Source organism: Astatotilapia calliptera, chromosome 9 (assembly GCF_900246225.1).
Source record: "Astatotilapia calliptera chromosome 9, fAstCal1.2, whole genome shotgun sequence".
Lineage (NCBI taxonomy): Eukaryota > Metazoa > Chordata > Actinopteri > Cichliformes > Cichlidae > Astatotilapia > Astatotilapia calliptera.
Genome location: NC_039310.1, coordinates 21,114,474 through 21,138,860, shown reverse-complemented (window position 1 = coordinate 21,138,860; position 24,387 = coordinate 21,114,474). Strand labels below are relative to the sequence as shown.

At 40.2% G+C, this 24,387-nt stretch overlaps 1 protein-coding gene across 2 annotated transcripts; it reads right to left on the bottom strand.

Annotated features, from left to right (window-relative positions):
* Positions 1 to 236: 236 nt before the first annotated feature.
* LOC113029179 (uncharacterized) lies at positions 237 to 23,757 on the bottom strand. 2 transcript variants are annotated; one of them, XM_026179880.1, is made up of 11 exons: positions 23,416 to 23,757; positions 20,462 to 20,753; positions 19,216 to 19,782; positions 14,134 to 14,352; positions 13,603 to 13,893; positions 13,153 to 13,217; positions 12,914 to 13,020; positions 12,655 to 12,798; positions 9,791 to 9,922; positions 3,705 to 3,974; positions 237 to 3,248 (listed from the first exon to the last, which is right to left on the bottom strand). In XM_026179880.1, the coding sequence occupies exons 2-11, from the start codon at positions 20,611 to 20,613 to the stop codon at positions 3,039 to 3,041; spliced, it is 2,157 nt and encodes a 718-aa protein (XP_026035665.1). In that variant the 5' UTR covers positions 20,614 to 20,753; positions 23,416 to 23,757; the 3' UTR covers positions 237 to 3,038. The 2 variants fall into 2 exon arrangements, with proteins under 2 accessions (XP_026035665.1, XP_026035666.1); XM_026179881.1 differs by lacking the exon at positions 23,416 to 23,757 and having other exon boundaries at positions 20,462 to 21,174.
* Positions 23,758 to 24,387: the final 630 nt, after the last annotated feature.

Sequence of the window (24,387 nt, the reverse complement as noted above, 5' to 3'; positions counted from 1 at the left end):
CTTTATTCTAATTGGCTGCCCCTTGCAAACTTGTGGGTGGAGCTTGTGAGATGACCATATTAGAGATATCCTCTCCCTCACTGACCTCGTGCAGAGCCAAGATTAGAAAAAGGAAAACTCTTAAATGGGATGAAAACGATTACTTGTGCATATGCCGAGCACACTGGCCCTATTTTAAATGAGCATCCACTATTGTAATAGTATACATAAGACAAAGAGGAAAGATCCACTTTAAGAACGTTTTTACACTGTTTTATTTTGTCTACAGACCTCAATCCAGAACTTTACCCCCACCACCCCAAAAAAATCATTTTATTTAAATGCTGTCCAAAACTTTTGACAGTGCAAGAACATTCCTGCAAATGGCATAACATTTTCTTTAATCACCTTTACCTGCTCTGGAATTAAGACATAAATGGCCTCTTATCACCAATATCCAACATTCATTCTTACTGTGCATTATTTCTAAGGCAACACGGAGGACCAAGCGAGCCTTTTCTGAGTCCAGCGGCTGGTGGTTGGGTCTGTTGCCAGTGTTAGCAGCAACATTGGCACATTTCTTCCCTTCAGAACAGCTTGGTTAAAAGGCAGCATGTTACACATTGAGTTTAACACACACATACACACAAAGTCAAACACACATGCACACACAGACTGCCACAAATCACACCTCTGACACAGAGGATGCGAGTAATCTTCTGATCGTCATCTGGTGTTGAACCTGATAAATCGTCCAACCCTTCATTGACTAATTCAGTTGCTTCACTTAATGAATTTAGACGGTCACACTTGTTTTAAAAAACAAAACAATAAATTAACACTCAAAGTGCCCAACATCCAGTGTAAATACCATCACCTAAAGTTTTTGGCGCCGTTGGCAGCTTCACTCAAAATTTTACATTTAAAAAAAAAAAAAAGACTTCTGAGAAAATTTGGGCTTTTTTTCCTTCCAAAATGACACCCTGCAAAGGAATCTGCGTCTATCTGAGAAAATCACAGGATATCCGATATGTACACATATCCAAATAGAAAACTGTGTATACAGTACAGTGTGTACAAGAACATGTAAACCAAACCTTGTACGTGGTCTTGAATCAGCATTTTGTTGTGTGTTGGTTTTTTTTGTTGTTGTTTTTTTTTAAAGGAATAGGTCAAGATTTTTGGGACGTGTGCTTATTTGCTGAGTTAGACATGTGAAGCAGGAGGCAGTCAGCTTAGCTTAGCATAAGGACTGTAAGCGGGGGGAGACAGCTAGCTGTTCTCTGCCAAAAACATAAACTGTATACCGAAGATGGACACAGTCACTGTGACGTTATGTTTGCTTAATGGCCTTAAGCACTTTGGTTTTTGGGGCCAGATGTGTCAACGTGTCAGCTAATGCTCGCAAGGTTATCCAGAAAGCTCCACATACAGACTGTATGGGTGCAGTGCATAGAGGGATACGCTCCGTAATCAGTGCAACATTCAGGCAGTAACTCACTACAACTGAAGCAAAAACTTATAGAATGGGCCCTACTACACAGCAGACCATAATATTTGTCAAACAGTACCAGTTGACTAGTTATTTAAATGTTGCCTCCCTGCTAGTCAGCTGCTGAAATAGCTGGTTAAACAAGCAGCTAAAGCCAGGTTTAACCACATTCTGCACCGGGGTGTGCTTGCATGAATGAAAAAAGGACCTTTTCATTAACATGGAATGTGTTTGCAGAATGTCAAATTTTTAACTTGACAAATTTAAAACGTAAGTCCCGGGGGCTGGAATCGGCCTGGCAAAGACTCAAATCTGGCCGACTGGATATCTTTAGACAATGTAAGAAATCGTGGACTTATATTGGACTGTTTTCTGTGTGTTTTACTGTTTTTCCTACTAATTAAGATCGCCTCCACAGCCACACATACTGCACCATAGTAATTGTGTACTGGATAACCAATTAAATGACAGAAAAGCTGCACCATCTACTAGAGAAGTTTCTCCTTTTTTACAGTGTGTCCACAGCAAAATTGATAAATAACAGAGCATTTTATATGAATTAAAAATAAAAAAAAGTATGCTTCATAATTGCAGGACAGTCTGGGCAATGAGCTACCAGAACTTTTCTGTAATTTGTAACATTTATTTCTTGTAATGAAATCCCAGAATTCTTTTGTCTGCTGCAGCAGCATTTCTTTTGAGACGTAGTGTTGAAATCGCACTTCTTCTTATATTGAGATTAAATGTGTAGTTAAACTTCTTCACGCTGACACAAAGGAGATTTTCATCTGTCCGGCCCACTTAAAATGAGTTTGACATCCCTGATTTAAGGTCTGCTCAATTCTAAAGGTTTTCTGAGTTATTATTTTGCCTTTTAGAAATGATGACTAGCCAGGAACATCTCTAATAAAAGGCCCAAAACAAAAATCATCAGTCTCTTGTGGAGGTCTGCAGGTTTCAGGTTACCACTCATTCCAAAGGTAAGAACATCCTCCCACCAGCACCTTTCCTTCAGAAGTATCTTAATTTAAGCCAACTAGCGATCACAACAGAAGAGTTTGTCTTGTTTCGCTTTCCTGCTGATATTTAAACAGCTTTTTTATGATGGAGATTAAAACTGAGACCAGGCTCTTAACGTGCATTCACCTCTACTTCTGGTGGAGTGTGTGCACAGTGATAAAGATCGCTCATAATTTAAAGCAACAGATCTGTGATCCCTTTTTCATCTAACAGTCCAGACAGATGTGACCCATGCTCGGCACAGGTTAATAGATAATAAAGGAAATAGAGAAAGGTTAGCGAGGCACCTCTGTCCAGGGAAGAAGAAAATCATGTGTCATTGATTTCTGTGTGGATTAAAGTAAAAGCAAACAAACAAAAACAAACAATCAAAAGTGCTGGTGGTTGTATGTTTGTACCCTTTACTTCCATTCTTTGTACTAAGCTAAGCAAACTTACTGCTGGCTGTCAATTAATAAGCACACTTCCCAAAACTATACCTTTAATTGATAAATCTTGATCAACCTGAGGGGTGTTTGTATGGCAGGAGGTTTTTCTGCAGTGGCAATCAGCTGGAGGGGAGCTCCTTTTGTGTTTCTGCAGCTTCTACAACGGGCACATTGTAGTGGCGATCATCCTCTGTGACGAGGCACACAGATTCCCAGTCGTCCCTATGGTCGTCCGGGTAGTAGGTGACAAACTCCTCTGTGTCTGCCTTGTACAGTCTGTAAACTTGAATGGTACACTGCAGGGCGTAGCCCAGCAGGAACATCTCCACCTGCCCAAGAGAGAAAACGCAAAGGGAGGGGGGAGGGGATAATTGCACAGTTACAGAGGAACTCCAGCAGACTTCTCAAACAGCTCCATGTTTGATCAGCTGCTTCAGCACAAAACATTTACGGGTGGAGTCTCTCTTTAGAAGCAGAGCTTGTAAAATCTGTTATTCAAAAAATGAAAATAACAATTAAAACGCTCAGCAGTTGAGAACTACCTCTGCCCCCGGGGTCAATGGTGGATCACTCAAAACAAGCGGAAAACAAAAAACAGAGCAAGCGCCGGCATGTTTTACTATTCGGCTCTCACATGACAAAAATGTTAACACACCCACCTCGTGATGTTCAGCCCGAATTGTTGTTTTTGTTACTGAGTGCGACAGATGTTTACTCAGTGGGAAAGAAAATTCCCAGCAACCTTTTACCATAAAGTTGTCAAAAACAACAGAGACGCTTCCCACCTGCTCCAGACCTGCGGTCAGGCCCACGTGGCTGAGGTGGTTGGAGAGGAAAGAGCGTGGACAGTCGGAGGAGTCCCGCGCGAACAGCAGCCAGCAGAAGAGGGGGACGTCTTCACCGCCCTGCATGCAGCTGTGCAGCTCTGCCGCTCTGCTCAGCATCAGCAGCTTGAGAGCCTCCAGCAGACCGAGCTCCTCTTCTCCACCCTGAAACACTCGCTCACAGAGCTGCTGACGCTCAGCGTCGGTGGCACAGTCCACCGCTGCCTGCCACTGGAGACAAACAAAGTGTATCAGTCACTGAAGAGGTCTAAAACAGCTGGCTATACATGAGAATTTACTGCTTTTTTCAGACATAATTTCAGGTTATGGAACTTAAAGCTCAGATAATGAGGGCAGGTTGTTGGTAGAGATGGCACGATACCACTTTTTTATGTCCGATACAGATATCATAAATTTGTATATCTGCCGATACCGATATGAATCCGATATAGTGTATTTTTTTTAATCAATAAAACTGTTTTTTTAATATCTTGCTGCATTTTGTATAGGTTCATACATTTAAAAAACAAACAAACAAAAAAAAACAAAACACTAAAGCTATTCTGATAAACCTGTATGCAAAAAATACACTGCACCCAAAATATTTCATAGTTCAGCAACACTGAGCTAATAAAGTTAAACCCACACCATCCTCCCTATTCTGGTATTTTAAAGGGTACTTAGCAGAAATATTAAACAACCTAACTAATAGGGTTGCCAACAAAAAAAATAGGGAACCACCCTCCACCTCGTGATGCTTAATCGATGTAATCAACTTTAATTTAATGCACGTGTAAAAATAAATAAATAAATGCACAGAAATAAATTATTTTTCTACAATAATTAAATAGATTCAACATCTTTCTTCAACAGAATTGCAGACCGCACAGATGGTTCCCAAAGGAAAAAGTAGTATAGCTTACCAGGGTATATATTAGACTTAATAGTTACTATATACAGTAATGGACTTCTATTCATTTTACGTCGGATTAAAACTTTGGGTGTAAGATTCAGATAATTATTTAATTAAAGCTAGACATTTTAAATGAGAATAAGAAAGAAAAGTATGTCTTTGTGCCCCCTTTTCCCTGTTCATGCCCTATCGGCCCCCGTGGCTAAACTTTGCTAGATCCGCCCCTGCACAGTTACCAGCCGTCAGCTGCATAGAAAAAGATCCTGGTGTAAAAAGTAATATTAAATAAATTCTAACAACAGCTTATCAAGCTTAAACGTGCTGCTGTTCTTTAGCTGCTGGTTTCCTCTTTCTGGCGCGAAGTGGGCCAAAAACAAACAAGAGACAGGAGTGGCAACAGAAAAGCCGATCAGCTGATCATTGATCAGTTTCATGATTGAAGTAGCAACAGGAGAGGGAGGGGGAGAGAAGGCTAAAATGCTTTACAAACATTCAAAGATGAACTTACACACTTGCTTTACTTCTCTCTGGGTTAACTTTCTCGGAGATGAAATGCCGGTTTGGTAGCGACTGCCGAGAGGTCTCGCACGCCACAGCTGCTCTATCACGTGACAGATACTGCCCCAACATGCTAGGGTCATGAGCTGAGTTACGCCGTGTCGCAAGCAATGACCTTTTCTACAGTCATTGGTTGCAAGTTTTGTGAGGTGCTTTTGAGATATTTAATGAATCTGATTACATTTTTCATCTCTCTCCGATATCCAATCCAGTAATTTAGGTCAGTATCGGACCGATACGTAATATCGGATCGGTCCATCCCTAGTTGTTGGGATGGGGCAGCTGTGGTTAAGGAGGTACAGGGATGTGTTTGCTAATTGGAAGGTTGGGGGTAACTAGATCCTCCAGTCAGTCGAAGTGCTGCTGGTCAGGATGCTGAACCTCAAAACTGCCAATCAGAGAGTGTGTGTAAGATGAAAATGCACTGCTCAAAAATGTTAAAGGAATACTTTGAAAACACATCAAACGTCCATGGGGAAAATCTACACTTGTACAGACTGGGTAATGTGTTAGGAAGAAAAGGATGCCATGTTGTTTGATAGAAATAAGAAGTATCAAGCTACAGAGCGCTAAGTTCAAAGAGTCCCCGAAAACTGAAGTGAAAAAATGATGTGTCAAGCTAGTCGGTTTTGCCAAAATTTCATTGCTGTAGCTTAAAATGGTACTGAGTAATTTGTGTGGCCCCCATGGGTTTGCATGCATGCCTGGGATTCTCCAAACTCTTTCACGTCTGTCACATGTGCTCAGGGTGAACCAGCACTCATCTGTGAAAAGCACAGCAGGCCAGTGTGCCAATTTTGGTATTCTATGGCCAATGCCAATCGTGCTTTACGGTGCTAGGCAGTAAGCTCAGGGCCCACTAGATGATGTTGGGCCCTCATGAAGTCTGTTTCAGCCACGTGGTCAGAAACCCACATGGGTGGCCTGCTGGAGGTCATTGCTCTGGCAAGGCTAATTCTACTTGTCCTTGCATAAACAAGAAGAAACAGATCCTGCTGATGGGTTAAGGGCCTTCTACAGCCCGGTCCACCTCTCCTAGAGTAACTGTCTGTCTCATAGAATCTCTTTCATGCTCTTGACACTGTGCTGGGAGACAAAAAAAACATCTGGCAATGGCACGTATTGATGTGCCATCCTGCAAGAGTTAGAACTGCAGTGCAACCACTGTAGGGTCCAGGTATCGCCTCATAGTACCAGTAGTGACACCTTGAAAAATGCAAAACAAATGGAAAAAAACTAAGAGAAGATGAGGAGGGGAAAAATTGTTTTGGGGGTTGTCTAATTGTTGCCCCACTGGTAATGCCTCTTGGTAATTTCACGAACTCTAAAGCAGCTGAAACTAATTAACAACCCCCTCTGCCACTTCACTGACCAGATCAATAACACATAATTTAATTGACTTCAAGTGCTAGAGCAGAAAAGTACTGTAAGTCTTATTTGTTTATTTTAATCGAATTTTCTTTAAGGCAAAAATTCCTCTTTCTCTTATCACTTCCCATAATATTATGTAATCCTTTTTGTTCAGACAGAACCTAATATCAATGCGATTATGACTCAAGAACAAACACAGATGTCATGCATGATGGCTGATCAATAGAACACTAAATCTAGGACCAGTCATGATTTCCTGACAGGAATATTGGGACATTTTCTTTCTTTTGAGGTTTCTACAATGGTTCTGTTTTGAGTGGGGTTTTTTTGTTTGCTTCTTCTTCTTCTTTTTTTTTCTTTTCTTTCTTTCTCTTTTTTTAATAAAACCAGTCAGCAGTGTACAGCTGTAAACAAAGCAAACGAGAATCATGGTGCCAGTATAGTTGGGTGAAACTATGGAATGAAGGAACAACAGTCAGACAGTATCATACAAATACTTCAGTTGGACTTGCTTGTTGACGTTTTACTGTCCCTTTTTCCCCACTGGAAATCGCCAAGAAATATGACGTACATCTTTGGTCGGATTGTGTGATTGTGTTTCCAAACCCGACACAACAATAGAGGGTTTATTGCACAAGAATAGTGGGAACGTGTCTAGTGCCCTGAAGCCATCAGGAGACAGCTGTTTGAATGTTTTGTTACAAAGGAGATTACATCACCTGTCAGTAGGCAACAGGTCAAATATCAACAGTCAATCTGACAACCAGCAAGAAGAAAGCATTGACAGTCAGTGGAACAAAGGCACACTTAGTCACCAAAGTGTAAGCTGACGACAGTCCGGGACCTGGATGTTAAGTGATAAGGATAAAAAAGCTTGATGCCCTTTATGACAATGCATTACTTTACACTCAACATTTTTCCACTTCATATAATTACTGTTACTATTTAACACTTGCTGTCTGCACCTGCCAAGGAGAACGGTTCTTAATGCAAATGTTCAGCATGTTAGTAATGATCTCTGGGTAACACAGACACACCCGATGAGCCTGTCACTTGTAGTTGGACTTCAAACAATCTGATCTTTGATTTTTCTCCAAATTGCACTAGGAATCCCTTTTCCCCTGCAGTTTCACATTTATTAAAATGTGTGTATGTCCTTCAGGTTTCTGTATCAGGGTGGCTGTGGCTCAGAAGGTTGAGTAAGTCACGTACAGACCTGAAAAATTTGGGGCATTTTCACCTTTATTGGATAGTGGAGCAGCGAACACACTGCTGCACTCTGGTCATGTGGCAGATGATCACTTGCTCATCCATTAAGCTAAACTGGCACCACAATGTCAATATTTTATAAAAAATAAAATAAAATAAAAATAATGATAATAAAAAAAACTCTGGGGAAACAATGAAGAAGAGGACTCATCTCGAGCAGAAAACATTAGCTAAGCAAACTTCAACTCAACCAAAAAGCAATCCAACACTGGATAGCTAAAGTTGAATTAAGTTAAACTCAAATACTACATATTAATTCAGAGCACGCCAACAGCTCAGTAACATGGGTAAAAAGCATCCTCCTTGCCTCTGATTGGTGAGTGTATTGAATTTTTTTCACATTCTGTAGCTGACTGCAACTTGTGGTGACTAAATGGTTGCTCAGAGCTTGAGGGTGTTGCACACTCACGAGCATCCTTGATCACAAGCTGATTGCACCTAAAGGGAATGCAACCTTTGTGCAAACAGTCACAGTCTGACTTGGACTGACTGCAGTCGCTCTCAGAGAGATTTTTGCAGGTTTGCAAATAACTGCTTTCTAATTCATAAATGCAGGCAGATTGCCAGCATGTAGCCACCATCAGTCTGAATGAGTCTTTGTCAATGAGCAAATTGACTACTGTGTTGCACGCACTCGGTCACTTGACATATCTTGGCTGAAAACATTTATTTGTTTGCATAATGACACATTCATTTGTTTACGACGGGCCGCTGAAGGTAGAAAAAAAAAAAAATACAGGGCAGGTGTATTTAAATACAGCCCGTCTCTTTGTGCAAAGAGGCGGGTTCAAGCAAACCCGTCTCCTTGCACAACAGGTTTGCTTTGCCAACATTAGATGACCCAAGTAAATTTTACTTTTATAGTGGCACCAAATAACTACTCATGATTTTACCTCAGAATCAGCACATTATCATAAGCATCCAGACTTTGAAGAAACGATGTTAGGAAATGGGTCTATCCAGAAGACAACACACCGATTTAGATGAGGTGATGTCATTTGTGCATAAAGAACTACAGCACAATGGACAGAGTCAAGGATAACGCTGGACACCTTTGAGCTATTCAAATGGGATATGTGGTGCAGCGGGTCAATCCAACAGATTATTAAGCAATAAAGGGCCAAATGCTATTTGGCACATGGATTCTTGCGCTAAATTGAAACCTTATGGTATAGAGATTAATGGAAGCACTGATGGTTTCAATAATTTTTGGTATGGATGGAAGCATCAGCAACAAATTACGACCCCAAGGTTGTTGTTGCGGGGAGATTTTTTTGTTGTTGTTGTAAATACACCACTTTATAGTTTTCAAAGGTGTGAAAATGACGCTTGTAGTTACTGATCTGTTCTTGACGTTGGTCCCCAGGCTGATCTGGTCAAAAAGGATCTTTTGTTGGTTATTTCCTTTATGATGATACACACTACAGAATCAGATATCACCATTTTTATCTATTGCAAAGCTGCTGTATTGAGTGTCTTTCCCCTATACACTTAAATGTACATGACACAAACTGCGCAGACTACGAGACAGACCACAGATTATACTGTCAGATACACAGCTACATCTCGTAACACAACAGAGGTATGTAAACACCAGAATTCCTCATCCTACCAGGCAGCGACTGAATATAAATTCAACACCAAGCCTCAGACTGGTAAAGTGCTTTTATCAGTTCAGTTCCTGCTATTCCTCTAAATCCCCTCAGAGCATTACCAGGCTGCTTTAATGACACACAGGAAAAAAGAAGCCACACATCCTTTAGAAAACTACCTCCCTTTAACATATGGTAGCAATCAGCCAACCCTTCATGGGTGAATATCAATACCCTCGAGTGTCCACAAATGGCATAAAAATAGCGCTGTGGTTTACGCTTGTTGTGTTTTTGAAATACTTTCTTGCTGTGTGAGAGTTTCTGTGAAGGTCTGCAGCCAGTACCGTGTTACGGAGAAGCTCCATGTAGCCTTTAAGCTGCTGGACGGCATCTCCTGTCCCATCTCTCTGCAGGCACTCTCCAGGAAATGTCCACTGACTTATCAGCCCATCCTGAGCCTCCAGTTGTTTTGGCAGCTGTAAACACAAAGAATTACATTATGTAACATTAACAGTGTTTACAAGACGGGGCAATGATCACTTCTGCAGTAAATTTTTGGTTCTTTTCTACCAACAGCTGTATATAATTAACCATTCGATATTAGCAACGTGACTTCTCAGACCAAGGAGTTAGTGACTATGTTGTCAGCATAAAACACATTTTTTGTTTATAAAATGGACACAAGTCGCAGGAAAATTGAAAACTGTTAACTAAGATAATACATTCTTAAAGTTACGCTGTGTAAAATTTTCACTGTTGGATTAGGTATATTGCAGATTGCAGTCAACCGAGGTTTGTTTTCTTATTCCTCCCAATTCAAATTAATTCAATTTTATTTATATAGCGCCAAATTACATCAACAGTGGCCTCAAGGTGCATTATTACTGTATATTACTGCTCTTATTGTATATATTGTATATCTTATTCATCTGTTCCTCTGTCTCTCCTGCTGCTTTGAGCATGTACATGACAAAAGAATTTCCCTCGGGATAAATAAAGTTATTCTTATTCTTATTAATCTTATTCTTATATTGTAAGGTGCACCCTACAATAATACATACAGACAAAAACCCAACAATCATATAACGCCCTATGAGCAAGCACTTTGGCGACAGTGGGAAGGAAAAACTCCCTTTTAACAGGAAGAAACCTCCGGCAGAACCAGGCTCAGGGTGGGGCGGCCATTTGCTGCGACCGCTTGGGGAGAGAGAAGGCACACAGAATAACTACAGTGCATACTCCTAGCTACGGTGGCTGCTGTAGGACAAATAAGTTTTAGTTAGCAAGACAGGTTAAAAAAAATAAAATTACATAGACTGTACCCGGTAACGGGCACGGCCAGCCAGCCTGTTTCTACTAGTAAGTAAGTAAACTTTATTTATACGGCACCTTTCACAGGTCAAAAACCACAAAGTCCTTTGTAATAAAAACAGGCAAAAACAACAACAAAACAAAACACTGGATGCAGAGCCACCTTGGAGGTTTTCCCCATCTGTAGAAGGCCCTTCTCTGAAAATAAAACAGGTATGATGCTTCATGTCTTGAGTCTGAAGATCCAGGAACAAATATTAATGTCCTTTCAGGGCACACTAAGGCCTGAGACGTCTCTACTTCTCTGCTTTTGACACAATACTTATGTGGCCGGTCTCTAGCCCCAAATGTAAAACACCGTGGGTAAGAAGGAAAATGTCATACGGGAAATGCCCACTTTTATGTATTTTTTATTGATTAATTATATGTTTATGAGAACGCATCAAGTTGTTGGAAGGTGTATTTACACACAGTTCTAGTACAGTACAGTATCCTTTTTTTCTTTTAAATAACATACCTTTAACTATATGTGTGCCAGTCAAGCTTGCAGGAGTAGTCACACCCCAAAAACCCATTCTGCTGCTGCATTTTACATAATCACAATCTCAGTATTGCGCATAAGGAAACCTAGTTTTGGTCTATAGCCAATTTCCCCTTTACTTTTATGAGGGGCAAATTTGATAAGTAATTAATCTAAACTTCATCAGCAGTTAAAGTTATGTATTATTAGGACTGGCTGCTTTGAGGTACAGTCTGGAGGACTTAAGATATTTATCTAGCAAATACCATGCCATGACTAAGAACTCTGTTGCTATTCTTTGTGAGTGAAATTGTGCGGTTTATTACAAGTCTTTAGCACTAATTAGCAGGTAAGTGACATGGCAGGCAAACTACATACGCTTACCTGCCATTTCATGAGGTACAGCTGCTTGTTTAGAAAAATATCTCATCAGCCAATCACATGAAAGCAACTCAATCCACTTAGACATGATCAAGACGACCTGCTGAAGTCCAAAATAGGCATCAGAATGGGGAAGATTTAACAAACTTTGAAGGTGGCATAGTTTCTGGTAAAATGGTAAATGGCCTGTATTTATATAGCGCTTTACTAGTCCCTAAGGACCCCAAAGCACTTTACACATCCAGTCATCCACCCATTCACACACACATTCACACACTGGCGATGATGAACTCCCAACTCTTGAGCCACGATCGCCCACAGGCTGGTGTAAGTATTTCAGAAACTGATGATCTGTTGGGATTTTCTCACAGAACCATCTCTTGGATTAACAGACACTGATCGCTGGGTGAAAAATGCTTTGTTGATGTCAGAGGAAAATGGCCAGACTCCTTCGAACAGTAACTTTAATAACCACTCGTTACAAGCATGAGATGTGAAAGTGTATCTCTGAACGCACAACATGTTGAATCTCAAAGCAGCCAATTATCACCGTAATCAGCACTAACATAGTACCCCAGTCACATGGGATCCCCTGGTAAATCCTTGTGACTTCCAGGAACTGCTAAATGACTGAAATTCAGATTGTCATTTGGTTTTTATTGGGGAATAGCAATTTTTCCTTAGCAACCAATGGTTGTCATGGAGTCGCCAACCTGCGCCTGTGTGACTGAGGTTTACGGTACATGGTACTTTTCTAGTTCCTCTTTTCCACTGCTGCTGTGCCCAGTGTAAAGTCAGTTCTGCTTTGTTGCCTTTGGAGAACGGCCTCTCACACAAACAGGTCTGAACAGTTGCACAGAGCATGGCGGGTGGACAAAATGTGGAAGCTGCAATTTCTTACAGCAATTGCTGACAGCAGTGGTTTCAACTCTTGGCAATGCTGGGGCTGGTTTCAGCATGAGCTCTGAACGATAAGATGCAGAAGTGAAAATTTACCATGATGACGTCCTCATTCTGCAGCCACGCAGGCAACTGGGTGCTGTGGGACAACACTTGGAACAGCGTGGCTCTGAGGGCACAGTAGTTGTCCCCCCTGACTCTTCGTACGCTGGCAAAGCTCTGGGACATCTCCTTATAACCCTGCACCAACACACGGGGACATTAGAGGAAACATCCTAGCCATTAATGTAAAAATAAATAAATAAGAACTGGCTTTAACCTGAAATGATTCTTCTGAGAAACTTCAGGCACCAACCTTTTTAATGAGAGCGCTTTTAAGAGTATTTCCCTTCCACTCCCTCTCACTGTACAACAGAATATTCACCACCGGTGACAAACTGCATCTGTCCTCCACCTTTAAAACTGAGCGAGGGATAGCAGAGAAAGGTGAGACGATGGGCAGAACAAAAAGACTATTGTCCAGATTTCAAATGACAGACAAAAGCTGCACTTGTTGAAAATCACTGATGCAATAGAAGCGGAGGATGTACTGACGTTTTGTCTCCAGCTCGGGCTGTGACACAGACAGCTCCTCTTCGCCTCTGTACAAATCTTCTTCACTATGATAAAACAAAAACACTTATTTTTAATCAAACAACAAGTTATTTTTGTGTATCCAAAGCCTGGTCCTGGATCTCCATATCGAGCAATTTTAAGTCAATGCCAACTGGGACAGGGACAACTTAATCTCACTAAAAATACTCACACTTCAAATGTGTAAGTCCAGATTTCATTTTTCTGTGACATTTGCAAAAAAATAAAAAATAAATAAACATAAACTTGACTATAAATAATAAACACATAATTTGTGTGTATTTTGCTACATTTTTGTCTCATAATCCCATCTGTTTCTTGGGTAAAAGTGGTTTTACCTCCTTTATTCTTTCAACAGATGCAGTGATTCAATTCAGGACTATAAAGTGAACAGAGGGGATCTTTACAGACCTGTCTTCCTTCTCTGTGGTGTCAGCCATAACATTCTTGGTTGCGCTCTCTGCCAGCTGCTCCTTTTTTCCTGTAACCTCCTCGCTTTCAGCATCTTTCACAGGTTCAGTCTCGGCCTCAGTTGGCCTCTCCTCTTTTATCTCTTCATCGTTCCGCTTGACCTTGGGGAGATCTTCATCGTTATCCTGCACTAACATTGGTTCCTGCTTGGTTTTCTCCACAGACACGACCTCCTCTGACATTGTAGGTGTATGCTCCGCATCTGACCTTTTATCTTCATCTAACGGCAAGCTGAAAAGAAAATGCATGTTTTGTGTATAAAGCCAAGTTTACCATTCATGTCTTAAACTCAAACTTGCAAATGTGCAACTTAAGTTGTATTTAGAAATGTAAAGCACACATTTAGCTGTAGGAAAACTGCAGGTATGAGGAGGGCTGACTGTCATAGAAGATGCAATGGTAAGAGTTCGCCCCCTAGTGGCCACAGTGCCACTCTGCCGCCACAAGTCCAGAGTTCACGTAAACAAATACCTTGTTTGTTTTGTTATTGCAAACTCTGAACCCACTGGCCTCTCTCTGGCGTCTGCTGGAGCTGTGGTTTCTGGCTCCTTCACTGAGCTGGCAGAGTCTTGTCCCTCACCGCTGTGGTCGAGTTCCGTGGGCTCCAATCCAGAAGACAACTGGGAGACATCATGGCTTTTTGGGTCTTCAGGCCTGGGCTCCCTGCTATTTGAATCATCTGTCCCGGCACTGAGCAGATAGCAATAAGAAAGGTAAAAAAAATAAATAGACTATTGCTTGCACAAATGTAAAAGCAAGTGATTACACAACAGTCGTACATGTGTAATAATGTTCAGTAATAAAGCTATCCATAGAAGCCCTTATCACCTCATGTCATACTTGAAAAACCAAAAGTAGTAAGTCAAGGCCTATAGAGCGTTAACAGCATGGTCATAAAACGGCCCTGATCAGTGATTCTGCAACAGTTTGATGGTCTAATGCAACCACAGATCTAAAAAGAAAAAACGGAGGTTAATGATTTAAAGGGATGGTGAACTTGGGACAAGAAGCAAACAAAGAAAGAAAAGAGACACGGGATGCATGCCATGTCACATTTTAAACAGCTGTACTCCTCATTATGGTTCAACCTTTTTATCTGTGTTGGGAATAAATTGCATACTGGAAAGTGACTTATGGAGGGGACACACAATATAGGTGATGTATATACACAGGCGGGGTGTTTTTTTGGGTTTTCATGCTTAGATATAATGTTAAAAAACAAAAAGATAACTTTTGGAAATACTTATAGATTAGATTCTGCATTGTTAAAGATAATTTCATACATACAAAAATGTATGGATCTACTCAGTATCAAACACAAGGCATCCGCATTTCACAAATTATTTAATAGCATACAAACAGATGGCAGAGGGACCTTGGCTGTCCAAATAATGATGATGGATGGTTAAAGATACTGTCACATAATAGGAAACATTAAAGAGTCATTATAAGATAGTACTAGGGCTGGGCCATATTATACCGTTCACGGTAATACCGGTATAATGTTAGGCAACGATAGGAAAATGAAATATCGCGATAGAATGGGAGTAAAACGCGCATGCGCAGTGCCTTTGTTTTCATACGCACATGGCCGATTGTTGAGTGAAACAGATGAACCAGAATTGGTTTGTAAAAATGGTGCAACTTCCGTGATGTGGAACTGGTTTGGTGTTTGTCCGTCAGATACACAACAAAGCACATTTTTTTGCAGAACATGCAAGCGGCCGTTGTTATTGTCGTATTTGTCGGACTAAGATGCTCTTAAATCTGGGAGTAATCTGGGTCCTAAACTCCGTATGCTTCAGGTCAAACAACACTGCAGCATCACTTAGAGTTAAAAACTGTCTAAATTCTTTCATCTTTAATAAAACGATCAGCATTGCTGCTTTACCAGGTGTAACTATAAAGTTTAACTTCCAGGCATCCATGAAAACAAAAGTTATTATATTTAACGGAGTTAGAAGTTAGCAGGAAGCTAGCGGAAGTTAGCTCGCTAGTTTCGCTAGTTACCTAAGCATGATATAGCATGTTCTGACTGAGAGATTTCTGAAAAAAATCAAACGTACAGCTCTGCTATCACTTCCAACATAAATGAAGACAGGAAACTAAACAGCAGTGACGTTTGTAGGGTTACTGAAGTTTGGCTAGCTGGTATATAATGATGTGCTACGTGATTGCTAGCGACACAGCTATGTTAGCATAACATAAACAGTGAAGCTGGAGGACGAACACTAACACTTTTCCACTTATAAAAGTTAACGTGAAGGTTCTTCATGGTTAGAGACAAATGCAATCGCATGGCAGGATGCTGTAAACGGACCAAACTTCAGTCAGGAGAACAACTGAGATAATCCATCCACAATACGAGGTTAGTCATTAATATACTGCAACAACATGGGAATAGAGCAGCTGCCAGAGAATTCAACATTAATGAATCAATGGTACAGAAGTGGAGGAAGCAAGAAGAATGAGTTTAATAAAGTTTGATTTATCTGACTGCTTTGTTTCGCTTAATGTGCCTTATAATCCTGTGCACCTTATGGTCCGAAAAATACGTACTGTACACTGCAGTTTAATGTTGCAAAGCACCTCTTTTTAACTTCAGTGGATATTATACATGGTTATGCTCAGGATATGTCAGCCCATTTCTACTGGAAATGCCTTTTGGTTAAACTTTCAGCAAGGAATTTGTATTTGCACTGTTACATTTTTATAAAGCTTTAATGTACATAAAAACCAGCTTCTTGTTTAAGTGAAAATAAATGGAAGGTTGTCTTTTTGCGCTAGTAATGTTGTGAAGTTGTATTTTGTCTCGCATCAATTATATCGTCGGTTATATCGTTATTGCAAATTTTCAAATATATATCGTGATAAATATTTTTGGCCATATCGCCCTGCTCTAGATAGTACAGTTTTTTTACTCCATCTAGCCTTTGTAGAACGGGTCTACTTACCAATTATTTATGTTGGAAATGTCAAGCAGAACCAGGAACCTTTATACATGCGATCTGGGACTGTAAATACGTTTCCCCATTTTGGAAAATAGAATTATAACACATAAGAATGTGCATGGTGATACCCATGTCACCAAGACTATGCCTATTGGGGGAATCGGACAATAATACCTAATATTAAAACACCAAAATACAGTGATACAGTTGGGAGTGGTCACAGATTATACAGATTATGTAATACAACTTCTGCTCCGGACATTAAAAACTGGTTGGAATTCATGCTGGAGAAAGTGTCATATGAACACCTGCTGGCCAAGCTAAATAACAATACAGAGAACTTCAAGAAATCCTGGGACTGCTCTTGTACCACCGGGACGATCAGATTCATGAATGGTATGGTAAGCGCCGACTTGGCTGCTTTACGTTTAAGATTTGTTATTCCTTTGGTTGTTATAAAACAAATAAAAACTTGAACGACAAAAAAGAAAGAAAAGAATTTAGCAGCTGTCCAAACCAGACACAGATGTGATTAGAAAATGTTACAATCCTCTAGAAACAATAAGACAGTCTTCTGTCTTTAAACCATTTTTAAGGAGGCCAAGCTGTTTCATCTGGATTATTATAATTGAGTAAACCACCAAAGTAAGACTGCAGCAAGCAGCATTGGGAGTCACAGAGTAACTCACAATACTATCACAGTACTTTGATCCCCAGTGATTCTACAATACTTTATATATTGCAAGACATATGTGTAACAATACATCAGAAGAAAAAAATACCAGCGGTTGTCTGTGCTACTATGGAACGCCAGGACTGCCATAATGAATTAATTAAATACACCATTAAATAATTAATTAAATGTGTCAATAATTAATTAAATGTGTCAATAATTAATTAAAATGTGAAATACATAAATAATTAATTAAATGTGTCAATAATTAATTAATTAAATGTGTCAATAATTAATTAAAATGTGAAATACATAAATAATTAATTAAATGTGTCAATAATTAATTAATTACATATATCATAACTATTTATTTAATTAATTAATTCCAATTTTAATTAATTATTGCCACATTTAATTAATTATTTAATGGTGTATTTAATTAATTCATTATGGCAGTCCTGGCGTTCCATATGCTACCCTCAGCCTCCTAGTAAATGCACCTATGGTATAAATTTGAAAAATCTGAAAAGTTGATCTCTGACTCCGATGTCCGGGATTCACACTCGTCTGAGATTTAAGTAGCATCTGTGGTATCAGTTTTGAAATACTATGTTGCCTCGTTCTCCAGTTATTGCATTCATAAACTTTCGTGTCCACACTTCACAGCTACCTGCCTGCCTGGCAGGGTGATCTCAATACCCCATCAGCTTTTCAGAGCTGAGAGGAGTAACCATCTGTTTATTCACTGTAATATATATAATGATAATATTCACTCTAAACAGTGTGTTAATTCAAGTAAAGAGCTTTGTACTTTGTCTGCCTTCTTCTTCACTACAACTCCTAATCACTTGGAGGCTGTGTTCAGGTGGTAGTACAGTACTACTAATTGGGAGGTTTGTGGACTGCATGCTAAAGTATCCTTGGGCAAAACACTCAACCACACGTTGATCCTGATACATCTTCTGGAGTGTGAATGTGCATGAATGGGTTATGAGACATGTTGTATAAACTGCTTTCTTAGTACTCAAGTAGAAAAGGGCTATATAAAAACCAGTCACTTAGTTTACCCTCAATCGTTACCTCCAAAGGAGCAGTTCAGTTTGTCTTTCTGTTGCAGGATTACTCAAAAAGACTTTGGCGTATTTGAAAGAAAATATAAACAGAGGTGTTTTTTTGCCCCCCAACTTGGAAGCGATTAACTTTTGGAACTGATCCCAATCTCGATCCAGGGATTTCACCACTGCTAGGTGGGACAAAATTGGACACTTGACATCACAATTCATATCAAACTAAAAATTTAAAAAAGAATAAACAAACTAATCTGCTTGGTATGAGAGGAATTTACAGCATTGGCAGAGCTATATCATCTTGAACCCAGAGTCATAAAGCAGATCCTCCGGTAAGTCAAGTTGTTGACAGACCGTTTAGAGCAGCTTCCTGTTTTAGCAAAACGAACTACATTTGGCAGCAATGTATCAACACCTGTATGGCAAAGGGAAGTGATACAATACACATATCAATGTGTCCAACCACTAAAAGCAAAATAAATGTTTGGTGTTGCCGAAACTTGATTAAACAACCACCACGTGTAGAAGAACGTGTCGCATTTGTGTCACAATATTTTAATTTTAGACACTGGAGCTGTTAGAAGGAGTCTTACAGTATTTGACATTATACAGGTGCTAAGATATTGTGGTACTTTTAAGTAAGGCGTTATATTTTTAATGCAGGAAATGTCATGGTAAAACGAGCACACAACAAAGAAAGAAGCGCTTTAAGAAGTTCATATTTTCTTCTAAAAGAAATACAGACAACATATGACATTGAACTGCACTGGAACTTTCTATCCAGCTCTTCAGAATAAATATTAAAATCATTATAAAAGGGAAGCTAAATTCTAAGCTTACAGGTTCATTTCATGTAACTCACCATGTCAGAGGCTCAGGTTCAGGTTCCTGCTTTCCCACAGACACAGACGACAGCTGGGCTGCCGGGGCAGCTGCAGCCAACAGCATGTTTGACACTGATGACACTTGGTGATTTTCAGAAAACTCCCCTGATGGTTTAGCTGCAGCTTCAACAGTCACTTTTTCTTCTTTGTCATGATGAGTTGTGCTCGCTGCAGTTTGCTCTACTGTTGTGTTTGTCTCAGTATGCGGAGTTTTTTCAAAGCAGACCACCTCAGGTGTCAGAGAGGTGCCATCTGGGATTTTGTATTGCGTGGGGGGGTTTTCTTCTATCTCTGGTGCTTTTAAAACCTCAGAATCCGCCTTGGCGTGCTCATCCTGGACAGACCCCAAAGCGCACTGCATTGGAAGTTGACGACTGTGAGCAGGAGATTCCTCTGTATCTTGTACTCCGGTGGCGTTTTCTTCAGACATGTTGCAGGGCGGAGGCATCTCTATTTGAATGACTTCCTGCTTCAAGGGTCCATTTTCCTGAGTGTTATTAGGCTCCTGCTCTCCGGTCTCAGGACTCATCTTCCGCTCCTCATCCCTAAGTGACAACACAGTATTCATTAGCAATGCAACAGAGCCTTGGCTACACCCTTTTCATGCCCAGAAAAACAATGTTTTGTGACCAAAGATAAGACACTGTTGAAATGTTTCAGGATTCCTTCAACCCTGTAGGTGGAGAGGAAGCAGATAACCTTTGTTCAAAACATTATCTCTTTGATTACCAGTTAGTTCATGAAATGACAAATGTTTTGACTTCCACAAACACTTTAAGACCTTTGGAAGTCCCCCTCACCCTGTTTCTGATCTCAGTACTCTGTTTTGTGCTGTCATTGGGTCACATGGTGCATCCTACACAACCCACAGGGGAAAATCTAATCATCATTTTGTTTTCACCCATTTTCCAGCATTTAATGCTGCTTTTGTGACCACAGATGCAGGTACTGTCTGCGTGTTTTAGATGCTTAAATCCAATATTACCGCAAACTCCAAAGCTTTCTTCAAGCGTTTAAAAGTCTCAGCTGAAAGTGTTCTGAGTCAGCTCTAAAATTGTTTGTGGTCTGCTGCTTATGGAGGAACCTGAGAAACGAAACACTGCTGGGAAATCCTGTGAAAGTGTGTCTGTTGTACCAGATTAGGTCACCAAGTCTTATTAGCACCCAGCACCCTTCACACACTCACTTTGAGTTTCCTTGTCTGTGTTTTCCCAGTCATCTCACCTCATGCAATCATCTCCTTCAGGACCGCAATTGCCAGCCACAGCTTTACAGCCTGTGAACTGGGTGGCCTTCGAGTCACTGGTCAGCAAACCGCTTCTTTCCTCCAAACTGCCGCAGGGACTTTCATGGCGACAACAGCACCAGTTCCCCATCTGCTCGCTCCCTCAGCCTGGGAGGTCGGACAGGCTGTAGGCTGAAGAGGCCTCTGGTCCAAAGCAACCACAAGCGACCTGGCGAGTCGCCGAAGCCTGAAGATTTCAGGACTCCATGATGACGACGGAGGGATAAGCTGCTGCTAACGCAAGGGAGAAACCATGTTTATGTCCTATAAAAAGTGTGTTGACAGCTAAAAGCACAGAATGAGTGATCAACACACTGACTGTGATCTAACACGTTACAGTTTGTTATGTAACAAGTTCCTGCTACTGTAATTACACAATGTGTTGTATTTAATAAAATACAATATTTTGGTACATGCAGATTTTGTCCATTATGAAGGATAAAGCTTTTATGTTCAACGGGGATTCATTTTCTCAAACACGATAAATATTTTGTTTTTCAAACATCCAGGAAACACAACAACACACAGATTTCTGTTGAATAAGGCAACAAAGACTTATTGTATTTACTGTAGGTGGACCTGAAAGGTCACATCCAACATGGAAAAACCCTGAGATATAACCAAACATGATTACCCACAGTATTCATGTTTACATGCATAAACTATATGGAAAAGCTCAAGACTCCTTAAATGTTGCCCAATGAGGCAAAAAAGACAGCACCCAGCCAGACTGTGATAAAAATAAATAAATGAACAACAACTCTTATTTTTTTAAGTGAGGTTTAATTTACTGTTGTTTATAAAATCACCAAAGATATTAGGAAAATGAATAAGCCAGTCTTTCCTAAGGTAACAGACTATTTGCTAATTATATCTGAACCAATGAGTGTGCTCCTAAAGGCCCCCACTGAGCCAAGAAAAAGACCCAGAATTATCCCCTGACTGATGAATTTGTTGACAGATATTATTAGGTCAATCGCAGCTATATTGTTACGTCGCATAAAGAAGTTAAAATAAATTCATCATGAGCACAAATGTCATGATGATTTTTGGCTTTTAATGATCTTTATGACTTAAAAAAATACAAACAAGAATTGGATGTACAAGTTTGAATTTATTTGGGATTTTCTTTCTTTTTTTTCTTTTAAATTGGCAAGGCCAAAGCCCATTAACTTCTGGTTAATGATCATGACTGACTACAATCAGTAGTTTCTCTTTGTCATCATAAAGAGGATTTGTTTGACAGCACTCATTGAGCTGACCTATACGCTGAACAACAGGAAAGTCCAAGGAACTGAAGGTCTCTTGAAGCCATTTCTAAACAACCGCAGATTCCAAGATCATCACTTCAACCAGTTGTACATAAGTACCAGTTATTCAGATATGTCACCATTTTGCCAAGATCTGGAAGACGACCCAAACAGACTCCCTCGGATGAGGGGGAATTGATTTGGATGTTCAGGAACCACGAAGGCTCAAGCCTGTCATGAACTGGAAATTGCTGAAATACCAGCATCACTCTCCACCGTGAAGAGTTTTAAATCGCCATGGACTAAGATGTTGCCGTCCAAGAAAGAAGCTCCTGCTCCAAAATTGACACCTTCAAGCTTGAATGAAATTTGCAACTGCCACGTAGACAAGCCAAAAGCCTTCTGGATACATGTTTGATGGCCAGGCGAGCTAGGGATTGAGTATTTCTCCACAATGACAAGAGGTATGTGTGGAGGAGTAAAAGCGAAGCTTCCAGCTGTCAAGCATGGCAGTGATAGTATCACGCTCTGGGCTGTTTTCGTGTCAGTGGTCAATTGCACAAACTGAATGGAATTATGAAGTAGGATGACTACCTCCAAATTCTTCAACTCTACCTCAGATCAAAAACTAGATGGTTGAAACTTGGACACAAGTCGGATGCTCCAGCAGGACAATGATCCCAAACATACATTTAGATAGGAAAAAGCAGGCTAACATTAAACTTCCTGAACGGGCTTCCCAAATCCCTCATCTCCATCCTATTTGTGGACTACAACAGGTCTATGCCAGGAAACCAACAAATTTAAAAGAACTCTACAAATTCTGGCAAGAGCAGAGTTCACAAATCAAGCCAGAATTAAGTCAAACGATTGTTCGTGGCCACCAAAAAGATCTGCTTAAGGTGCCACTTGTTAAGGGACAGTTTACCAAATATCAATGCATATATTTGAGGCTGAATGTATACTTTTGAGCACCCGATTCTTGGGTTGTTGTGTTTTTTTTTGCACAATCATTCCACCTTGGAAAAAGAAATCATTAAAAGCTCAGATTTAACGTGACATTTATGCACATGATGAGGGCATGCAAACCTCTGACCATAACTCCGTGTTGTCCAGTATGTGTAAACACTTTCTTTTCTTGCAGAAATAGATGTTTGTTATCATTTAGAAGTGATGTGATCCAACAGTGTGCCCCTAAGACCAATGTCCACAGCTGGGGTGCACAGTCATGGCATGTCTTCAAGCTAATCAATAACATATAACATAAAAGAATAACACACATATTGATGTGGGATTCTCTATACTCACTAGAGATTGAATATCATTCAGTATATAATTCAGTCCGACTGAAAATCATTCGGACTACAGACTGAATACATTACAGTATGGAAACGTGTGATCCTCATACAAAAACACCTTTTGGCAGCCTGTGATGAAGCACAGTAAAACAATGCAGTGGCAGTATGGCTAAAAACTCCTGTCGCGAGGGCATTTCCCTCTTCTTCTTTTTTTTTTAAACCACACGACTTTATTAAATGAACACAGCTACACCTGTCAAACACGGCAAAGTAACATTAATAATAACGGCTGCACACTTCTTAGCTGGTACAAATAAAAGACAAGGTCAGGTCGTGAAAACACACCTTGTTTTGGCTGTGCTGAAGTCAAACTCCTGGAGCTTTCAGTCTCGTTCCTGTTTCACTTTTGGTGAGCTGACGAGCTAGCCAGCTAGCTGCGGTAAACTTAAAATACAAGCATGCGTTCCCGGAGAGTAACTGGCGCTCACTGAAAACGCTGCTGCCGCGGTGGGTAGCTCTTCCTACGACTGCGCCGTTATCGCTTAATGCGGCACATTTCATAGGAAAGCGGGTTTTCGGAGCGTTTGACGCGGACCATCTGTTGGTACGAACCACCTTAGCTTAGCAGGAGCAGCGGGTCACGGCTTGGTCCGAGCGCATGACGTCATGCTCGTGTGCGCCGAGAGTTCTTTTTTGATGCATTCAGGTGAAAGTAGCAATTTCGGAACACTTGTGCAAATCGGTTTTTTAGTCTTCACTCATCAAAACGTTTGACAGAAAATTAACGTTTTAAGTCTTTCAAGCAGAAAGGCCAAACATTTACCGTTCATCGTGTTTAAATGGGAGTACGTGCTGCTTTTATTTTTTCATATCAAAGTCGATTTGATAAGGTTATGCTTTCGAACTACAGAGGCAGATGCAATTAAAGGCATCGCCGACAGCTCTCAGGACCAGAGTTGCTATGCTTTATATCTTATTAGTTTTTATGTTTATTTCCTTTTGGCTTTTTGTTTTTAATTGATTTAAATTTCACTTCAGTCTTTAATTGTTTGAAAACGTTTTATAAGACAAAAACCTTTTTTTTAACTCATACATACAGACACACACACACACATATATATATATATACACACACATATACACATATACATATATATATATATATATATATATGTAGACCTCCAACAAAAATGGAAGTCAATACTGATGGCTCTATCGCTGTCATTTCATTTGCTAAGACATTTTAGGATACTGAAAGTTAACTGAATTATTTCCTAAAAACTGAGTTCTATAGACCAGCGGTCCCCAACCCCCGGG